Source organism: Suillus paluster, assembly GCF_016628075.1.
Source record: "Suillus paluster strain FC165 chromosome Unknown EDB91scaffold_205, whole genome shotgun sequence".
Classification (NCBI taxonomy): domain Eukaryota; kingdom Fungi; phylum Basidiomycota; class Agaricomycetes; order Boletales; family Suillaceae; genus Suillus; species Suillus paluster.
The window spans coordinates 1-20,152 of record NW_024537765.1 but is presented as its reverse complement, the minus strand read 5'-3'; the positions used below and the strand labels follow the sequence as shown (position 1 = coordinate 20,152).

The 20,152-nt window shown below is 45.2% G+C and overlaps 5 protein-coding genes across 5 annotated transcripts; 2 read left to right on the top strand and 3 right to left on the bottom strand.

Moving 5' to 3' along the window:
- Positions 1 to 148: 148 nt before the first annotated feature.
- Positions 149 to 665, top strand: EDB91DRAFT_1278842 (uncharacterized protein; the record flags this gene model as incomplete). Its single annotated transcript, XM_041324697.1, has 1 exon — positions 149 to 665. One exon carries the CDS (start codon positions 149 to 151, stop codon positions 593 to 595), a length of 447 nt encoding a protein of 148 aa, XP_041169181.1. The 3' UTR covers positions 596 to 665.
- A 255-nt stretch (positions 666 to 920) lies between these two features.
- EDB91DRAFT_1240337 (uncharacterized protein) lies at positions 921 to 4,438 on the bottom strand (the record flags this gene model as incomplete). Its single annotated transcript, XM_041322003.1, has 13 exons — positions 921 to 1,136; positions 1,179 to 1,267; positions 1,292 to 1,576; positions 1,639 to 1,815; positions 1,866 to 2,097; positions 2,146 to 2,322; positions 2,382 to 2,478; positions 2,545 to 2,720; positions 2,773 to 2,902; positions 2,956 to 3,184; positions 3,233 to 3,434; positions 3,487 to 4,002; positions 4,058 to 4,438. 13 exons carry the CDS (start codon positions 4,436 to 4,438, stop codon positions 921 to 923), a joined length of 2,907 nt encoding a protein of 968 aa, XP_041169180.1.
- A 435-nt stretch (positions 4,439 to 4,873) lies between these two features.
- On the top strand, positions 4,874 to 7,421 carry EDB91DRAFT_1256633 (uncharacterized protein; the record flags this gene model as incomplete). Its single annotated transcript, XM_041324198.1, has 8 exons — positions 4,874 to 5,032; positions 5,090 to 5,461; positions 5,484 to 5,840; positions 5,895 to 6,176; positions 6,229 to 6,579; positions 6,728 to 6,976; positions 7,035 to 7,347; positions 7,399 to 7,421. 8 exons carry the CDS (start codon positions 4,874 to 4,876, stop codon positions 7,419 to 7,421), a joined length of 2,106 nt encoding a protein of 701 aa, XP_041169179.1.
- A 1,412-nt stretch (positions 7,422 to 8,833) lies between these two features.
- On the bottom strand, positions 8,834 to 10,860 carry EDB91DRAFT_1256632 (uncharacterized protein; the record flags this gene model as incomplete). The annotated part of the gene is made up of 10 exons (XM_041324197.1): positions 8,834 to 9,003; positions 9,057 to 9,143; positions 9,198 to 9,481; positions 9,551 to 9,699; positions 9,759 to 9,861; positions 10,000 to 10,080; positions 10,130 to 10,341; positions 10,389 to 10,509; positions 10,555 to 10,710; positions 10,763 to 10,860. 10 exons carry the CDS (start codon positions 10,858 to 10,860, stop codon positions 8,834 to 8,836), a joined length of 1,461 nt encoding a protein of 486 aa, XP_041169178.1.
- Positions 10,861 to 18,989: 8,129 nt separating this feature from the next.
- On the bottom strand, positions 18,990 to 19,927 carry EDB91DRAFT_1230884 (uncharacterized protein; the record flags this gene model as incomplete). Its single annotated transcript, XM_041321056.1, has 2 exons — positions 18,990 to 19,571; positions 19,646 to 19,927. 2 exons carry the CDS (start codon positions 19,925 to 19,927, stop codon positions 19,020 to 19,022), a joined length of 834 nt encoding a protein of 277 aa, XP_041169177.1. The 3' UTR covers positions 18,990 to 19,019.
- Positions 19,928 to 20,152: the final 225 nt, after the last annotated feature.

The following is a 20,152-nucleotide window of genomic DNA, read 5'->3' as shown; positions in this document are numbered from 1 at the left end:
ACCATTCGGCAATCGCTTTAATTCCGTGCTGACGCGCAATGGAAAACCCGTTACAAAATTCATCTTCTGTATAATTTCTGCCATACCAGTGAAGAATGGAGACCCACCCCATGCACCACCGAAGGAGTACATCTAGAAATTGATCAACATGTACGGCCCAGCGTATATAACATTGAATTTGTCCCTCAACCCAACACCTGTCAAGGTTGACCAGCTGGTCTGGTCGACATGTTTCAGAACCCATTCAGCTGTCGCTGACCACACGTTCACACTTCTTGGTGCTGCTATTTTCCTAGTCAGTGATGCAGCCCACATACATTCGCCTGCAGGGGTCCAGGGCATGAACCTGGCCATCAGGGATGTGATCTTCTTTACAGAAGCCATCACAAAGCACATTCAAACGCTTGCAGGAGATTCCGATGTGGATGATACCATTTTGCAGGAATGTGCGTCATGGGCGAGTGCTGGAAACCATCAGCTTCACCAGGAAGCTTTGGGAGCTTGTAAGCCTTACGCACAATGTGTATGTGTGGTGGATGCCGTTCAGTCCGGCCTCTATCCACGATCTGATGTTGAGGATATTGGGCAGATTTGATTTTGTGTGATCAAGTGTTGCATGGAGCTTGTGTGGGCTTGGAAGACGATAATCGTGTATTTTTAGGTAGTTTGGTTGACCGTGATTCATTTCTACTCTGCATCCTATACACATCAGGAAATCACGCATTCACTTTTTCAGCTTTTTTTGTACTTATTGACAAGACCCATTGCTCATCATTACTTTTCTCACTTATTTTCCAAACATCATAAGTTGACGGATTCCCAAATAAGTTTGTGCCATTAAATAAGTAAAAAGGGTGAAATAAGCGAAAAGGCTGGAAAGAGTAAAATGTTAGAAATAAGTTAGCGATAAGTTAAAAGCACTAAGAAGCTATTTCGAAGGCGTGATGATCAGTGTATCTGTTGACATAGAAGAGTGTAAATACATCAAGGACGTGGTGAGATTTAATCGTTGAGGGGAGTGGTTCAGTACCATAGACAGGAATAAGGTGAGCAGAACAAAAAATGGAGTCAATGTGGATCACTGCAAAGTGCCTACAATTACCGATAGAAGATGGCTTCACCATCCACATTCCAGTCTCATCATCCGGTGCATTGCCAATTCAGTTGAACCAACGGACAACAGCACATGGATAATATCTGCCCCTCAGCCGAAAAGAAAAAAATGTCAGTACCTGAGCAATGTCCATGCCCCGCATACCCTGAGCATCTGGGTCTGTAATCACAAACACACAGTCTTTGCGTGCATACCCGCTTCTCCATTTTGGGGATGCATGAATGTGTTCCCATTTCATCCCCCCAATTCCGCTCAAATCACTAGGTGTGAAGAACGTCGATACCACAGAGTTGAAAATTCGGATCCTTCCTTCATAATGAAGGCACTCCATAAATGGGGCTTCTGCAGCATCGTTATCGGGATAAAGCTGCTCAACAAGGAATTGTTGAACGAGATCTGTCATGTTTGGGATGTTGAGCTCGTCAGCTAGGGTGGGAACACTTTGTGAGCGCTTTTTTCCTTCTATTTGTATTAACACTTAGTATATTAAAATCACGCAAATGAAAAAAAAAAAAACAACTTACGAGATCTTCGAGCAAGTTGTACATGTGCAAGGACTGAAGTTGGCTCATCAATGTCCTCAGAGTCGGCGCTGACATCTGCGTCGAGTATACTGGCTGACTCTATCAGGCTAGGTGGCTCATATTGGTCCACAGCATGCTCTGCACTGGCGGGTGCAACAGGCTGTTCATCCATTGGTTCTAGTAATGTGATTTAATAGTGAAGAAGGTATTAGAAATGAAATTCATACCAAGTGTTGCGAGAACGGCCGACAAACATGTACCTGAGAGCATTCTGCGACTGCGGAAATCTATGCGCAATGCTGCCAACTTGTCCAGCCGCTGGTTGATTTGCAGCATCTGACCCAGTGCTTCATATCGGCTGGACCGCCTCCAAGGCTCCTTGACGGCCTTAATATGCTTTGACTCAGTGATTGAGGAGCACAGGCCATTTGGAGCACCAAACAATCGAATAAGGTGGGCCTAATGAGTCATTGAGTGTTGTCGAGGAAGCGAGAAAGTTAAAACTACACCTGTAGTCTTGAAAATCTCACAATATCTGTGAAAACGAGTGAGTGCATCTTGAATTTCATTGAGCGATGTCTCCGTGATTATGTTGCGGCGGATGAGATAACAGAATTCGAGAAATGCATGGAACGTGCACACAACATCTGTAGGGACATAGCCTTTGATTGCTGGCATATATACCTTGAGAGAGTTAGCACTACATTATCCCAACTTCTGAGTAGAATTGTATGTAAAATCACCTTCATGAGGGCCTTCAAATCATCACCTGTCCACTGTTTGAAGTGGCAGCCTTGGGGAAATCTACACTGTCCCGGAAATGAAGGATCAGTTGCAATCCTAGTAGTAGTGGTGGTGTAAAAAAACTAAGACCAATTAATCAAAATACTGGTCGAGTAAACACACCTTTGGTCAATATCATCTAGAATTATGTTAGCTTGCGACTTTCTGTGTGTTCGGTGGATGTATTTTTCAACCCAATCAACCAAATGATCTTTATATGCCCCCTTGATAATTTGATGGAGAATATCCGGTGCGAGCAGCTCGTGGATATCAGCGCAGGGGAAATCGTTCATAAATGGCTGAATATATGAGTTAAATCTAAGTACAAACAGGAGCGAGCAACATTGGTACCACGAGCTCCCCAACTATGCCATGTTTGTCCCACAGTGTTGCATGGTCACACTCCTCAATAAGTGCATCTGTGTGAAGTCTTGAGCGGCAGAGATTAATTTCATCAAGGTTGCCGTGACGCAAAAGACATCTGACATGGCATAAGAACAAATAGTATAGTAATGTGTCATTTGAAAGACTTACTTAGCACACCAGTTTCGCACTATACAGGCGAGCAATACTTGTTCTTCGTAATCTGTGATGTAAGGTCCAAGTCCATACATTACACGACGATAGTGCCCATCACCAAAATGCATGACCTCGGGCTTGATCATGCCAGGTTTTAAGTTCTTGAGGATAAATGAGAGCGAGGAATGAAAAATTTGACGCTGGAAATTGCGGAAGCTTGCTGTTTCGGCATGCTGTTTGGTAGCTTTGCAAGATGTGAGGACAATAATACATGAAACAAGCGACCGCTTACTTTTAGGCATTGCAAGAAACCCTATGACAACAACTGCATTACGGTGAGCATGTCGGACATTATTCTGAACATTTCCGATAGACACGTAGAGAGGATAGTAGTCATTTTGCCCCGTTGCAACCGAAACAGTTGTTTTGTCACTTCCAAGAATGATGGGCACAAATGTTGAGCCATGAGTCTCAGCATCCTCAGCAATCTTGTCCTGCAGACGCCCTTGTCAAACCAGAGGAGAACAAAGGTAAAGAAAGGCATACTGCTTGAGACCAAGCCCAATCTCTGGACATGAAGTCCTGCCACTGGTGCTCGTCATTCTCTGTTGCAAACTCATGGTATGGCTGGAGATCAATCTCAGTAGCATAGTCTGGGTTGGACAGCATATTTTGAACAACGTCGCAGGGATCATGAAACCAAACATCATGGCTATCTGTCATCCAGGGCGCAGCACCCTCGTCTGGAATCGCACCTGTAAACTTGACTGAAAATGATTGCCATTTAACCTCGCCAAGAGGAGTGTTGTCAATTGTCTTGTACACGTCACAGTAATCTGCAAATGGAGGTGCCTTGCAACCAGCTTGGATTAAAGAAGCTGCCCAGATGTTCAGCAATTGATTGATTGAATGTGCCAGGGTCTGGTTCTTCGTAAATAAGTAGTTGGCAAGTTCAAACTTGACATGGCTCCCATAGGGACTCCAGTCATCCGGTGCCTTGTCTGAGAGAGGTTGAGGTGGAGTACCTGGTGCAAGGAAGTTGCCCTCATCATCACAGGCGAGCTTTTGGAGTCATACTGATGAATTAGCTGCAGAATGTAGAACCATAAAGCATGACAAAATACTCACCAGACAAGAAGGGATGGTAATTTCTATACAACTGGCTGCCAGTGCCAACAAATTCAGCTGCTGGTTGCAGAGGATCTTCATTGTCACCGAAATCCATGGCATCACCAGAATCTAGTACAATATTGGGGGGGGGGGGGGGGGGGGGCACAGGGCCGGGTGAATGGGCATGAGGCTGAATTGATGCGGATGGCTTTGAAAACATGGGGTGCACTGCATTCATATGCTGTGTATGCCCCGACCGATTCTTAAACCAACGGTTGCACCCCGACTTGGTGCAAGGAATGCAAAGAGTGCTGAAGTCATGATGCATCATGATGTGTGAATTAATGGTATTTGGAGTCAGTGGTGCAAACGAATTGAAGAACCGCATGGATGGAGCTGGTTGGAAGAAAGGTCAATATCAGCTCCCAGCAGTCTGCCGCCAGCTTACCGATGCTTGAATTTATGGTATTCGGAGTCAGTGGTGCAAACAATTCGAAGAACCGCGTGGATGGAGCTGGTTGGAAGAAAGGTCAATGTCAGCTCCCAGCAGTCTGCCATCAGCTTACCGATGCTTGAATTTATGGTATTCGGAGTTGGGGGTGCAAACAATTTGAAGAATCGCTAGTATCAGGTCTGGTGAAAGAAGGCCCAATGTATGCAGAGAGAGCAGGCAGACTTGGAAAGTTGTGTGAATCAATATGAGGTACTAAGGGTTGTTTGTTTGAGTTTAGGAAATTTTGAAGTTTGTATTTCGACTCTTACCATTTATCAGGTCCTGTCCTCGACATATTTCTCCTGCCATTGCCTGCCTTTCATATCTGCCATGGCAACTCCCATCTCTCCTCGACGTACATGTGCCAAAAATGTGTCACAGCACCCTGGGCAAGTTGTTTTAGAAGGTCAAAGGAAGCGACGCACCCAGGCCCAGATCAAAGAAGACAAGCACCATGCCAGAGAAGGACAGGCAGTCCAGGAAGCTGCTGTGCGACGTGGAATCAGCTGAATTGCTGGTATCGAGGCTGCCATGGAGGTTGAGTAGGCCACTCAAGCGACTGGGAAGACAAAGCCAGTAAAGCCTCATCCTAAGGTGGTCAAGAAGAAGCCAACAGCAAAAGGTGCAGCCACCTCAGAGAGTTTCCAGGTGCCTCCAGTACAGGCGATGGTTCAAGGTGCAGATGATCGCACCATGCTGAGGAGGAGGTGTGCTGATGGTGCAGACATAGGAAATTGTGGCAATGGCGATGTGATAGGGAATTTGGATGCCGCAAAGCCGAAGAAGAATTTGAAGAAGGTCAACAACATGTTGCGTGAGGCAATCAACGCTGCAAAGAGGCAGATTGTTGATGGAGACCTGCACAAAGGCAAGGCACAGGCTGCCAGTGACAAGAAAGGAAATCCTATCGTGTCAGTGGTTCGTTCTCACCATCATGAAGCTGATGCTCACCAAATCAACCCTCTACTTCATGACCCGTACTTGGGCGCTCAGCAATAAAAAATTCAATTTATTGGGAGAGGTTAAGGACTGGCACAATCATGTAGAGCCTGGGACAAACACCAAAAACTACCCAGTTGCTAGTGACGTTCAATCTGTTTCAGCCGAAAATGTTTTGAAGTTGGCAACTAGTACTTTCTTATCGAGTCAGACGGCGGCAACCACTGTCTCACTAGCCAAGGACCCTCCCCCTACTTTGTACGATCTTTCAGAGGCTTCTGCATCAGATGAGGATGATGAGTTTGAAGAATACCTGTCCGCCCCCGCAGGTAGTGGCAAAGTGAAGGCAGTAATGCAGGTAAGTCACTGGCAATGCTTGATGTACCACACTTACTGTAATGTTTTGTGTTAGAGTGTTGTAGGGATTGTAGAACCATACTCAGATGAGGAAGTGCCAGTGTCCATTCCATTCAACTTATTACCATTCTCTCAACAAGCTGAAATTGTGACATATGCTTTAGAGCAGTCTACTCGCACCATCAGTGTCACAAAGTGGACAATCAAAGAAATCGACAAGGAATATGACATGGACTCGGACGCTGATTTAATGATACTTGACAGCGAGGATGTTGAAGTTATCTCTCCCAACTCAGAGGTCGAGGAGGTTCCCAAGCCCATGCACACCACTACAAAGGTAAGTATTCATTTTTGAGAATGATTCTATCATGAGACTGATGCACCACCAGACCAGTGTAACGGTTTCCGAGAACCCAAACCCACCCAAGAAAGCAAAAGTGGAATCAATGAGTTCCCCTAGTATTCTGGTATCGCCCAAGCCCAATTTGATGTCTGCTGACACAGCAATAAAGCCAAAACCTGGATACCAATGGCGAAACACTGATCTCCCACCAATCATGTTGGAGAACAGCACGTGGCACAGGAATTTTATCCCGACTGTTTTTCTTTGGGCAGGCCCTCAGCCGAACTTCTGGACAATTGAGACTGAGCATTTACTCCCAGCACTCCAGGCTATTTTTGAGGTTGCATATCCAGGAGTAATGCATAATGTTCAACCGAAAGGCCCTATCATAGGCTTGGTGAGTCCCACTGTTGTTTTCCATGTGCGAATTATTTTTCAACTGCAACCAAAGGTGAATCAACGTTTATACTCCTGGCGCAGCAATTTTGGGTCCACAGGGATCGCCCTCGTTGCGAATTTTTTGGCATCCTCAACATATTGACAAGAGCGAAGAGGATGACGACTTCGACTTTGAACAGGCGCTGGTGGCAAATCTTCTCGAGCAGTATGCCTTCCTCTACGAGAATCCAGACACTTGCGACCCCGACGAGATCTACCGGTCCGCATTCATGTTAGAAATGATTGAGACAGCTCATCTCAATGCAACTGCTGGATCCCTCAATGTACCAGCACTCAACACCCATGATCTGCAATCAAAGGGTATGGAGACTATAATTGCCGCATGCGCTGCCACAGTAGGTTCCATCAACAGATTTTAAATTTTGAGTTTGATTAATGGTAGTATTTTCATAGCTCAAACATGCTTTCTCCTTCATTGGAAAACCAAAAGAGGATGAGGACGCCCAAACCACCACTAGCAGCACGAAGGGCGGTAGTATGACTCGCAAGCTCAATAAAGCCACCGGCAAAGAGAGCACTGCGGCAAAGGCCTTTTCTGAGATTAACTGTGGGGCCACAATGGCTGAATACTATGAATCCATTATGAGACATGGACCGCAGTACACAGTGGATACGATTGACTTGGTGCACTGGCACCAGGAGGCAGCTCAAGTCAAAAATGCTCCCATTGAGACCATGAAACCCAGGGATGGATGTGCACTGCTCTGTAGGTTTTTTTGCTCGTTGTAGTCTTGTGTTTTACCACCAGTCCCTGTAGCTATGATGCATCAAGCCTGCTAACTACAAGTCACAGGTGATGCATTAGAGCATGCTAAGTAGCAGACCTAGTTGGTCATGTGATGACCGCAATTTTGGCTTCCAAAAGCGGAAATTCACTCATTTTGGTCACCCCCTCATGTCAGGCCTCCCCACATTATTCCCACACACCATACCTCCGCATTTTTCAGCCACATGGTGTGGGAATTACCCCACAACACCTCAAACATCACCCATTTTGGTATACCCCACAATTATAATTATTCTCACACCCTCCCCACCTCACTGCAGCTTCACCAGCACACTACAATAGGTCCCTGTTCATATATAGGTAGTAGTTTAGTATATATATGTATAATATAATATAATAGACTGCTCCCCCTCCAGGCCCCTTTCAAAATAGGGTAGGGTACAGAACACTTTCGCATTTTTGCCCCTTTGATAGGGAAGTGTCCCAGGGCATTCAGAACATGTTTATGAGTATATATGAAGAGATTCCCATCCTTATTTGACCCCCTGAAGCGTCCTACATCAATAGATAAGGTCTATATGCAGGAAATCACAAAATATGTTCTCATTTGATTATTTCTAGGTGGACAGACTCATAAAAATGATTCCCAGCATCTATTTAACAATGGGAACAATGCATAAGGAGCCCAGGACCATAGGACAATGCCATGTTGCACAGTGTACCCCCCTCCTCTGGTGGTTTACCCCCTGTGAAAAGATTTCCTGCAGGACCGGACCTCAAGGAGGGTGAGGGGCCTATTCCTATGCATATTTATAGTATATCTATCATATAGCTAGCCCATGATACATGCAGGATCCTTCTACAGGAACAAAATAATAGAAATCGCATTTTTGATGTTTTTGATGTTTTTCAGTATTTCACCCTTGCCCACATGGCCCACCCAGCTCATACATCAGCAAAACATTCAGATACTTACAAGGCCGCTGATGGGCAGTACAAGGTGTACAAGCGCAACAATTCGTACAAAGTACCGCAAGACTTGTGAGGCGCGATACACACCCGTACATGCAGCAAGGTTCGATGCATATTGCTACAAACATTGCTAAGTATGTACCTTCTTGTAGACTAATGTATGGCTTGCAGCCAATGTACGACAGCTCAATGGTTGTAAGCATTTTGTTCACTTGCATGCATTCCGCGTTCATTGCAATATGATCACATTAATTGAATTAGTACAGTACACTGCTCAGCGACTACAAGTCCGAATGGAATGTGAATGGAAAATGTAAGTAATGAGGACAGAACGTGAATATTCGAATGCATGCCGAACACGAAAATTGGCGGCGCCGTCAATGTGAGGTCATGATCAAGGAATGTTTGCGAGCGAAGGTCCTGTAAGTGGTCAGAAATCAGGCAATGTGATATGAACATTGTCGAATGTCGATGCAAGCTTGAGTATTGAAAGTCAATGGTGGCCGCACTTTGGAGCTCTTGCCTTGCCGCATGTTGGTGCTTTTCGCACACGTTTGCCAGTGGGTTGCAAGTCTGAATGTTGAGCAGGTCCTTTGTTGCCGTTTTGCTGAGTTCCGCTGTCATCCAGATGGCCATTGGTGGATTGAATGTTGCCACTCGTTTCTGAAAATTTGCACCTATGATTGAGTAGAGATGTGAATCAAATAAACTCGTACCATGGTTCTCGCGTGCTCGTTTGCTGCCGTTTTGACAAGTTCCGCTATCCTGATGGCCATTGGTAGACTGAATGCCACCACTCGATTCTGAAAAATTGTACCTATGATCAAACAGAGAAGTAGTTTGAAAAATAATCTTACCGTTGTTGTTGTGTGCTCCACCAGGACCAGGACCAGTTGCAGAACTAGGATGACCATGCCCATTACTGCTGGGTCCTTGCCGTTCCTCTGCGCCGTCACCTTCGCCAGTCACAGTAGAGCCTGTGAGTGTATTGCTGCGAGCTGTGGGTCCGTTCCCACAAGGCGCTGCTGGCTCATCAGAATCGAAAAATCCATCCATGTCATCTTCGCTGTCCTCGTTCGAATTGCCTCCCTCATTGGTCCTTGCCCGAGTGCGTCCCCATTGCAGAAGCCCTGGTGTTTCACTACGTGAAGGAGTACAGCAAAGGTGAGTCACTCGTTGTGTAATCAAAGACGGACTGAATAGAACTCACACTTTCCAATGTTCGATGGTCTCCTTGATCCAACTTGCACCAGCGCCGTTGTCCTTGAACATGGTAAGGATTCTGTTGTAAAGTTTGACGAGATTGAACTCGTCGATGATCTTGCACCATTGTGTTGCTGAGCTGAGTTGAAAATATGCCTGAAATTGAATCAAGATAGTCAGTGAATGAGGTAACAATTCGTGAGTCAGAGGCTTACCTGCACTGCCGCATATGCAATAGCATGTGGTGTAGGTATTGTCATCCCATGGATCCGGCCTTTCGGAGTCTTCGTCCCTTTGCGTCCATTTGGTGAGAGGGCACTTGATGGTCCTGTGAAGATATGATGGAAAACCTATGCTGCGGGATCATACAAGTAGACACAAAGTAAACAAATGAAACATACCCGCTTGAGATAGTAGCCTCGCAGGCACCCCATACTTTTTCACATTCCATCATACATAGCTTCATCATAGATGAAGCTAGGAAGCTTGCTGGCAGTGATGTGGATGTGGCCTTCTTTCACTCCATCCATAAATGCCCTGATACATAGTTTAGTAAGCGATGTATTGAAAGTGGTTTGCGACTTACTGTGGGTCCACATCAAATTCCTCCAGGTGTTGCACAGGGCACAGAAGCCTCGCAGTTTGAGGGTGGTTCCATCCACGGCAAGTCTTTCCATGCTTCTTGAGGAGGGGAGGATTGAAACTTGATGATTCCGGATCCAGAAGCATGTATTTGAGTCCCTCTCGCATGAGACTGCCAGTGTCGTCCGATCTAGCATCACTTGCAGCTGAAACTAACTGTATAGGTATGTTAGTATGAAATTGTGACGCATATATGCACTTACCATGTGAATAAAATTGTCCATTGCCGCCGGGTCCTTTTCAAATCCTGAAATGGTGTCGCTGAATGTTGGTACAAGTTTGACCCAGTTCTTGTGATGCTGGACACGCTGCTCCATTTCACGACTGCACAAAAATCATTAGCTATCAGTACTTAGTCAGCGAACTCACCCATTTTCATCATCTTCGGGTTGGACAGGATCCTCGTCTCGCAATTCTGAAAACTCGGCCTCCATTCCATCATACAGAACTCCTTCCAGGTCCGCAAATGGATCGATTTCAAGGGGAAACCACCGGGCAGCGCGTAAGTAGGGCCCAAGTGGTCCACTCAAACAAGTTAGTGGGTTTGATGACACAAAGATGCAAGATTTTGACGTACATAATTTTTCTCTTGCGACCAGCTTTCACACCCGAATTTAGCTCATCAAGCAGGTCATGAAAATGAGTTGACGGTTCAGCAGCAGATGATTGAGGCATGGTGAAAGATGCGTTTAAGGGGCTATGATGTGATACACTCTGATACAGGTCAGGCTATGAATGTGTGTCAGAGTTCAAACTAATCTCACTCATTTTTTTCTAAGTCTATCACATGCAGCGCTGCACTGGTTGAACTCCATCTGTCCGTGTTCGATGCGGACAACATCAAAAATACTATTCTTTGCCACCCTTTGTTTTCTGATGGCTATTACATGCCAAGGCTGTCAAAGGGAGTTCAAAACACGTGGTGGACTTACCACTCATAAGTGTGCATGCACAGCCAAGCTTACAGAGGCTACAGCAACATCACTCGCAAAATGATGGCGTGATCATGAAGCCCAACAAATTGCGAAAGTTCATCGTCAAGAAGAAGTGGAAGCTGCTAGCAGGGCTTGTGACGAGATTCGTGATAATGAAGCTTTTAATCTCAGAGATGCTGATAACCTTGTGATTTCATTATTCTGCATGCTTTTTGTGCAATTATTTGACAGATTTATAAGATTCAGAGATCTCTGTCACCCCCTGTGTTTCGCTCATCAGGGTTACCAAATCGTCGCAGACGTTTACCAAAGAGATTTTGTGATGATCTCCCTCCAACACCTATTGTTGTGCCTCCATCAGCTCTCGATGATGTGTTGGCTGCAGTAGAGCATGATCCAGAGCCAAACGAGATTGATTCTGACCAACCCATTATTATTACAACGGCGCGTGATCACTATGGCATTTACTGCGAATATAACGGCTCAATTCCATCATTTAATCCTGATAACCTTACTTCAGTTGCACATGTCTCAGATGCCCCTACTTTTGCCAAGAGCCAGGATAGTACAGAGGCTCGGCCTTGGTGGTCTGGGTTCGGAAAATCAACTCAATCCAATCAGATGCAGTTTTTCACGCCATTTCTCAATGCAACAACTTTTCGGCTCATGTGGTGGTTTTATGGTGGTTCAAGTATGAAATCACTCACGGAGTTGGACCGTCTCATTGAAGAGGTTATCCTTGCAGATGATTTTGATAAAGCTCATCTCCCGAACTTCCGTGCTGTCAAAGAGGTTAATCGTCTTGATAGTTATCATGGGATCCTCAAGATATTCGGTCTTTGTTCTCGGCAGGAGATGGATGGATGGAAACATCAGTCAAGATCCGTCTCCCTGCTGATGGAGTCAAACACGATTCTGAGTCTTTGGCTCCGGAATTTGAGGTTCCTGGCCTGTTTTACCGGCGACCACTTGAAGTCATCAAGGCAGCATTCCGTGAAACTGCTGCCGAACGATTTCATCTTACTCCCTTCAAGATGTTCTATCAACCATCAGATGACGAGCCAGCTGAACATGTTTATGGGGAAATCTACAACTCACCTGTCATGCTCGAGGAGCATGAATGAATCCATTCGCAGCCATGGGAAGGTGGCTGTACACTCAAGACGGTAGTTGCTGCAGTCATGCTGTGGTCCGACTTGACTCACTTGGCAAGTTTCAGAACAGCTTCCTTATGGCCCATTTATCTGTTTCTCAGCAACCAGTCCAAGTATTTGCGAGGAAAGCCAACAGCTTTTGCTGCACACCATCTTGCCTACATTCCCAAGGTAAGATCATAAAATTCCTAATGTACTGTTCTGATGGTTTGTGGATTTGAAGCTTTCCGATACCCTCCAAGATTTCTATCAGGCTTGTTTCAATAAACCCGCTACATCTGAAATCCTCACGTTTTGTCGGCATGAGCTCATGCACGCTATCTGGCTTCTCCTCATGGATGATGAATTCATGCACGCATACGAGTTTGGTATTGTGATCAAGTTTCTCAACGGTGTTTCTCGCAGGGTATTTCCTCGATTTCTTACATACTCAGCTGATTATCCTGAAAAGTGGGTTAAAAGATGTCTGTGATGTTGTATATTGACTAATCTATGCCACAGAACCCTTCTTGCATCAATAAAATTCCTTGCACAATGTCCATGTCCCAGGTGCTTGATGCCAAAGACAAAAATCAGTGGCATTGGGACAAAGGCTGACCGACGTTGGTGCGAGAATGAAATTCGTGAAGATGGGAACGGAGTCTGGAGTATCATCAACCAAGTTCGCAAGTGGTTATATGTTGAAGGTACTAATATTGTGAGTGTGTATGTTAAGTGAATGCTCACTCCGCAATCACTTGTTCCAACATTGGTGCGTTTGTGTCTGTACTATGTGATTTATTTTCATTTAAAAATGATTTAGAACATGTTCTTGACTCGGCTTTCTCGCTTCAGCTTCAACTTTTACTCAATGTTTGTTCTGGATTTGCTTCACGAGTTTGAGCTCAGAGTCTTCAAAGCAGTCTTCATACATCTCCTGCGAGTGCTGTATGCACATGGCAATGATACCATTCAGTCATTGAACCGACGGTGAGATGTCTTGTTGTTGAATAAATCTCTCGAGTCTCACACAGCTATTTGAAGATATCGGCAAGTCCCCACCTTTGGTTGAGGTACCATTCGAAAGTTCAGCAACAACGCATCTGGAATGAAGAAGCTCACTGCACGCAATTTTGAGGACCTTTTGCAAGTAAGCATTTTCAGTTGTAATCATTCAATTGGCATCTGATATACTGTACTATTGTAGTGTGCAATTCCCATTTTCGAGGACCTTCTTCCAGCAACAATCAATGTTCTCATACTCGATCTTCTATTTGAGCTTGCCACTTGGCAAGGACTGGCCAAGCTACATATCCACACTGACTCGACATTATCCTTCCTTGACACATCAACAACTTGGATTGGCAAAGTTTTACGACACTTTGTCAGTGAAACGGAGAAAGAGTATGATACATATGACTTGCCTAGCGAAGAGGCCGCTCGTGGACGTTGGAAGGCATGCAAAGCAGCGCAGGGGCAACCCAACAGCAACATTTGTGAGAAATCTGCTGTAGGATCCTCGAAACAATGCAGATGTTTCAATTTTCAAACATACAAACTTCACGCACTCGGCGACTATGTCAATACAATCCGACGATTTGGTACTATGGACAACTACTCGACTATGCTCGTATGTGATGTATTCTTGTCATCATTATTATTTTACTGATCTATATCAGGGCGAGCTTGAACATAGGCGTGTAAAACACTTCTACCCACGAGTCAGCAAGTCACAATTTACATTGGGCATTGCGAAGCAACAATGGTGGGAGAGGATCCTATTTCGGATGGCAGAGCATGCACCATCAGCCAGGAGTAAATCAACAGGTCATAAAAAAGGTAAAGGAAAGCATCAGAATCGGAAAACAGATTCTCTCGATGCTCCGTCATTATGCTTCGAGGACTCCGAGCAACTACCTTTCACTGACCCCCACACACATTATCACATTTCTACTGGAGTACGACACTTCCTGAATATTCCTCAATGGCTCAGAAAGAATTCAAGTGATCCTGCCTTTACAGTGAGTCTGTTCAATTGCATGACATCATCTCCGAGTTACTAACATGGTCAGGATTTTCTTCCTCGACTCAAGGACCACATTATCTCACAACTAAGAGGACACGACTATGACAGCGATGAAATTTCGTTCACACCTGCTGAATGTAGTCATGTCATCTTCATCAACAACCGAATCTATCGACATAAAGTGCTCCGTGTCAACTACATGTCATATGACTTACAACGAGCACAGGACTCTCAATCCCCGCACTCACACTGATATCATGGTCTTGTCTCACGAAAACAACAACATTGATGCACATCCATATTGGTATGCTCGGATCATTGGTGTGTTTCACACGTTTGTCATTTTCAATGACACTGCCATGGGCACATTGTCACACGAGCAAAAGCAGATAGATTTTGTTTGGGTCCATTGGTTCGGTCACAACCTTGAGCATTGAGCAGGCTGGCAAGCAAAGCGGCTACATCATGTTGGCTTCATTCCACACAGCAACCCTGGAGCATTTGGATTTATTGACCCCAAGCAAATCATTCGTGGAATCCACCTGATACCCGCCTTCACAAAGGGTCACACAACAGACTTACTTCCGCCATCTATTGTGCGCCATCCCAGCGAGAATGACGAGGACTGGATCTACTACTATGTCAATGTGTGAGTCTTTTTTACTTGAATAAAAGTTTGTTGTTGATGCACTACTAGTTTTGTTGACTGCGATATGTTCATGAGATTTCGTGGTGGTGGCATGGGACATTGAACGACTTGCGAAGCAACACAGTGCTTCTTCCACAATCGTGATCTGCTTGATGTTGTCGGGCTGAACAGCGGAGGCACTGATCATGATGATGACGAGATCATCGAGCCAAGCATTGGCCCCTCCACTACTGCCAACCACACCCTGGAGCTAGAGAATGACTCGGACGAGCTGGAGTATGACAACTATGATTACTCCAGTATTGAGCAAAGAGAAGATGGCGAGGACAGTGACAAGGATGCTGACAAAGCAGATGACAACGGGAACATCGACAAAGAAGATGATGATGATGGAGTGGATGATGACTTAGGTGCAGAGGATGGCAAGGATGGTGACGAGGAGTTAGAAGGATTCGACGAGTTCTGACGAGATACATGTTCTTCACCACTGAATACTATGGCACTTGTTTGCTTCACAACCGGCTTGTCATTGCACTGGCAAATGCCTTCCAATCTCTGTGCATTCATATATTGTGCATTTAGTGCATACATCCCTCCCATGTGATACATACACGCTGCAAACCCATACATACCTTGTGCAAGTCTTGCGGTGATTTGTAAGCGCTGCATGGGCATGCACCACGCACGCACTTTTGTTGATGTATATCATTAGTGGTACACACATATATATGTCCTGTGCTAAGGATCAACTAGATATAGGGCGGAAAATTGAGATCTGATGTAAAGGGGGTATTTCTACTGATCAGGAGCCTGCATGGTAATCAAGACCATGATAAGTGATCAGAGACCTAGGATATCTTTCCTATATGTCCCTGATGATAGCCCTAAAACCTTAGAGAGATCTATGAAGGATTGACTAAATGACAGGTAAAATGACATATGTGTGAAAAGTGACAATTGACATCTTTTCACACAAAGTCACATTTATATATGATACAGGTTGAAGGTATCATTAAAAATACATAGGATATATGGTAAACTATCTAAGGAACCTATACTACCTAATGCCCTGAGGATAGAGGGTGGGTTGAAGAGATGTAGTGTAAATATGAGTTGACCCAGCATTAAAGTCCTACCACTGCTCAACTCACCATTTTCGATGTTTTGGGCCTTTGAAGTTTCACACACTCAATTTCTTATCTATTTCACTTCCTCAGCACTCAAATCTTGTTATATTGTGCTATAAATTTGTATATATGATACTGGATATATTTGAAATGTACTCCAGGTTTCTGATTATCAGAATTCGATGTTTTGAAGGTATGGTCCCCTTATCAGTAGAAATAGCAAGTATATACACTACCTCAACACTCCAGCCTATTTTGAGCTGATCCTTAGTACAAGACACATATATGCATGTACCACTGATGATATATGAGCTGGGTGGGCCATGTGGGCAAGGGTGAAATACTGAAAAACATCAAAAACATCAAAAATGCGATTTCTATTATTTTGTTCCTGTAGAAGGATCCTGCATGTATCATGGGCTAGCTATATGATAGATATACTATAAATATGCATAGGAATAGGCCCCTCACCCTCCTTGAGGTCCGGTCCTGCAGGAAATCTTTTCACAGGGGGTAAACCACCAGAGGAGGGGGGTACACTGTGCAACATGGCATTGTCCTATGGTCCTGGGCTCCTTATGCATTGTTCCCATTGTTAAATAGATGCTGGGAATCATTTTTATGAGTCTGTCCACCTAGAAATAATCAAATGAGAACATATTTTGTGATTTCCTGCATATAGACCTTATCTATTGATGTAGGACGCTTCAGGGGGTCAAATAAGGATGGGAATCTCTTCATATATACTCATAAACATGTTCTGAATGCCCTGGGACACTTCCCTATCAAAGGGGCAAAAATGCGAAAGTGTTCTGTACCCTACCCTATTTTGAAAGGGGCCTGGAGGGGGAGCAGTCTATTATATTATATTATACATATATATACTAAACTACTACCTATATATGAACAGGGACCTATTGTAGTGTGCTGGTGAAGCTGCAGTGAGGTGGGGAGGGTGTGAGAATAATTATAATTGTGGGGTATACCAAAATGGGTGATGTTTGAGGTGTTGTGGGGTAATTCCCACACCATGTGGCTGAAAAATGCGGAGGTATGGTGTGTGGGAATAATGTGGGGAGACCTGACATGATGATGCATCAATGATGCATCACTATGCATCATTTTGCCAACTGGGATCATCAGATGAGGTTCAGGCACCACTGCTCACTGAACATGGTTGATGCATCATCAAAATCTGCTACTTAGCCTGTTTTTATGCATCATTATGACAGTATAGCCTGGTTTTACTAATACATCTGACAGAATATTTGTTGTTTTTGGCTTCGTGTATCAGTTTCGCTGCTCCATCCTCATATTAATGAACCCCCTCCCCCCTGCCGTCACTTTCCGCTCGTCTGAGCCGTCATTTTACTCTACTTTTTGCGCTTTTCAACCACTTTCTCTCTCCACTATTTGCACTTTTGGACTACTTTTTTTTGTGTAGTTGACTTTTAATGCCTATGATTGTGCTCTTTCAAGTGGGTCTCGCAAAAATAAGTGTGAAAAAGTTGAGAATATGTATCATTTGAGTAGAGAGATCTACTGAAAAAAGTTGAAACTGCTTTTTTCGACTTTGCACTACTTGCCTACTACGACATGCAAAAAGTTGGATATAAGCGGGTAAAAAGTGAATGCGTGATTTCCTGATGCATATGATATTACCATCTTTATATTTCTAGACATAAAAGCCTGCTCTTATCGATGCAACAGTTATCTGACTATGTAGTCGATTATGTTGAGAGATGCAACGAATCAAGTTCGAAGGGGACATGTAGAGATCGTGAAAGATGGTTTACAATAGATGTATGAATAATACCAACAAATCAATATAATTGAGAGACGTTCGGGCCTGATACTAAGGGTGAATACTGGGTAATTTCAGATGATCGTTAAAGAGGATACATGCCATCTTACAGCTCTTTGCATAAAGGATGGCAGTGGCGTAATTTTTTCGTTCAATTAGGAAATGTTGGACTTAGTGAAATTTTGCTCATTGTACACTCATATTCCCTGTAATTCATTATCATCATGCCATTTATAACTATTCCTGCCTCTAAAAACACAAGAGCCTGCTAGAGCATGACAGTGACCTTGATTCCAATGGCTCCGATGAGGACAATACTCAAATCAAAGAACTTTCGGATGAAGAGGAACCTGACTTTGACTCTGACGGCGAAGATAACGAGCCTGAGCAGTCCCAGCCCACAAAGATCCTTACACCACCTTGAGTTTCTTGTAGCTCACATCAGCACATTCGAGCTTGCAGAAGATTGTCGTGAAATGGACAGATATGAATTGGTTTGTTGCAAGGAGGTGCATGAGCTCGTCCAAAATATAGTCAGGATTCTGCCTTACAAGACAAAGCAGGCAATCAATATCTTCATGATCGAGAGCACACAGACGACCACGCATTACTGTGCTAGGCTGATGCCGTCGTTCACGACATCGCCGGTTTGGTGCCAGAGCCTCAAAATCCGAAACCAAGTGCGTTCGGAAAACACCTGATGTTGCTGGATGGATATATCCTTTTGGGCTATAGCCCTAAAACTAGGATACATCATTCAGTTAGATTATCCATTATCTATTATCCAGATGGATGTATCCCATGGTGGATCCCATCTGTTGCATACACAGCCGCATTTTTCGCATTTTTGAAACTCAGCTGTTTGTCATTCCAGGATATATTCATTATTCACAAAACATATCCCATTTTGGTCACTTCATTGTCAGGTCTTCCTGCGAGAAACTCACCGTCGGTCGTGGGAGATTTGCGGTCTGGTTTGCGGTCCCAACTTCCCAATCGAGCGGTGGCGGTGCCAGGACCCCTGGCACCCAGCCGTGCGTGCATGTTGAAGGGAAGGGGACGAAGGAGGCGCGGGTTCGGTGTAAGAGGACGTGGCAGGAGAGACGGGAAGGGACTCAACGTGGTGGAGTAGGCAGTAGGGCAAGAAGCAGCTCGAGCAGTCAAGCAGTTAGGCAGTTAAGCAATGAAAGTGCAATTAAAAGGTGCAACATACTTGCAAGGTACTCTACTGGTAGTTTAGCAAGACGGCATGGAGCCGTCAATAGAGAAAGGAAAGGAGAAGGGATGGAAAATGCTGCAAGGAGAGAGGCTGGTGTGGGGTGGAGACAATGAACAGGCAGAGCATGTAGTAGTGCAGTACATGCTGGCAGTGATGATGGCTGCAGCTGTGGCAAACTCGGATCTCGTGAACCCTCCCAGCGCTGGGCGAGTGCAACGTTGACGGCAAGCAACTCCCTCCACTTGCGGGCGACATCGACATCCTTGCTCATCAGCTTCGAAACACCAGACTTCGCATACCTGAATACTCCTTGCGCATCAGGGTGGTCGAGGTTGCCATCGAAGAACGAGCATGCAGCGGCAGCGTCTCGCGTGTCACGAGCCACACGCTGACGCTGCAGAGTGTCGCAGAGCTTCGTGTATCCGACACGCTGGCCATTGGTGTCCGTCCAGGCGATCCAGAATGCATCGTCCGATGCGAAACGCGAACGCTCCTCGACGATGAACCGTGGTTTGAAAAAAAAAGAGGTGTGTCAGTCATTTCCGAGTTGGAGCTGCAGGAACTCACCTTCCACTGCCCCCACTGCACTTTCCGCAGTGCCCATGCCTTGCTGTTCTGTCCGGTGCACTTTTTGTACACATCCCCCCAAAACTTGACGGGGATTCCACGCCCATTCACCACCAGGTACGTCGAATGGTGCCACTCTCTGAACAGAGCGCTGATGTCCGTCGAAAAGCGCACAGCTGGTGGTGGCATGACCGTGGTCTTGTCGAACGCCAGCTCTCCATTGTCCAGCTGAAGAACGGCGAGATTGGAGGGTGGGATGGATTGTGTGGGAACAGCGGCCATCTCAGTGACGGAGGTAGGCATTTTGAATGGTTGTGCAGTGGAAGACAAGCTGCGTTGATGCAGCGAGAGGGCAAGGGTGTGCTGGTTGAAGTGGTTGCTGAGAAACCCCAGCACTGAAAGCATCAAAGCTTGTGCGGAGGAGGGGAGCAAGCTCGCAAGCAATTCGGTTGCCAATCCCCATCTCGAGGTTGTTCACTCGCTCGACGAAGGTGCCTTCCAGACTGG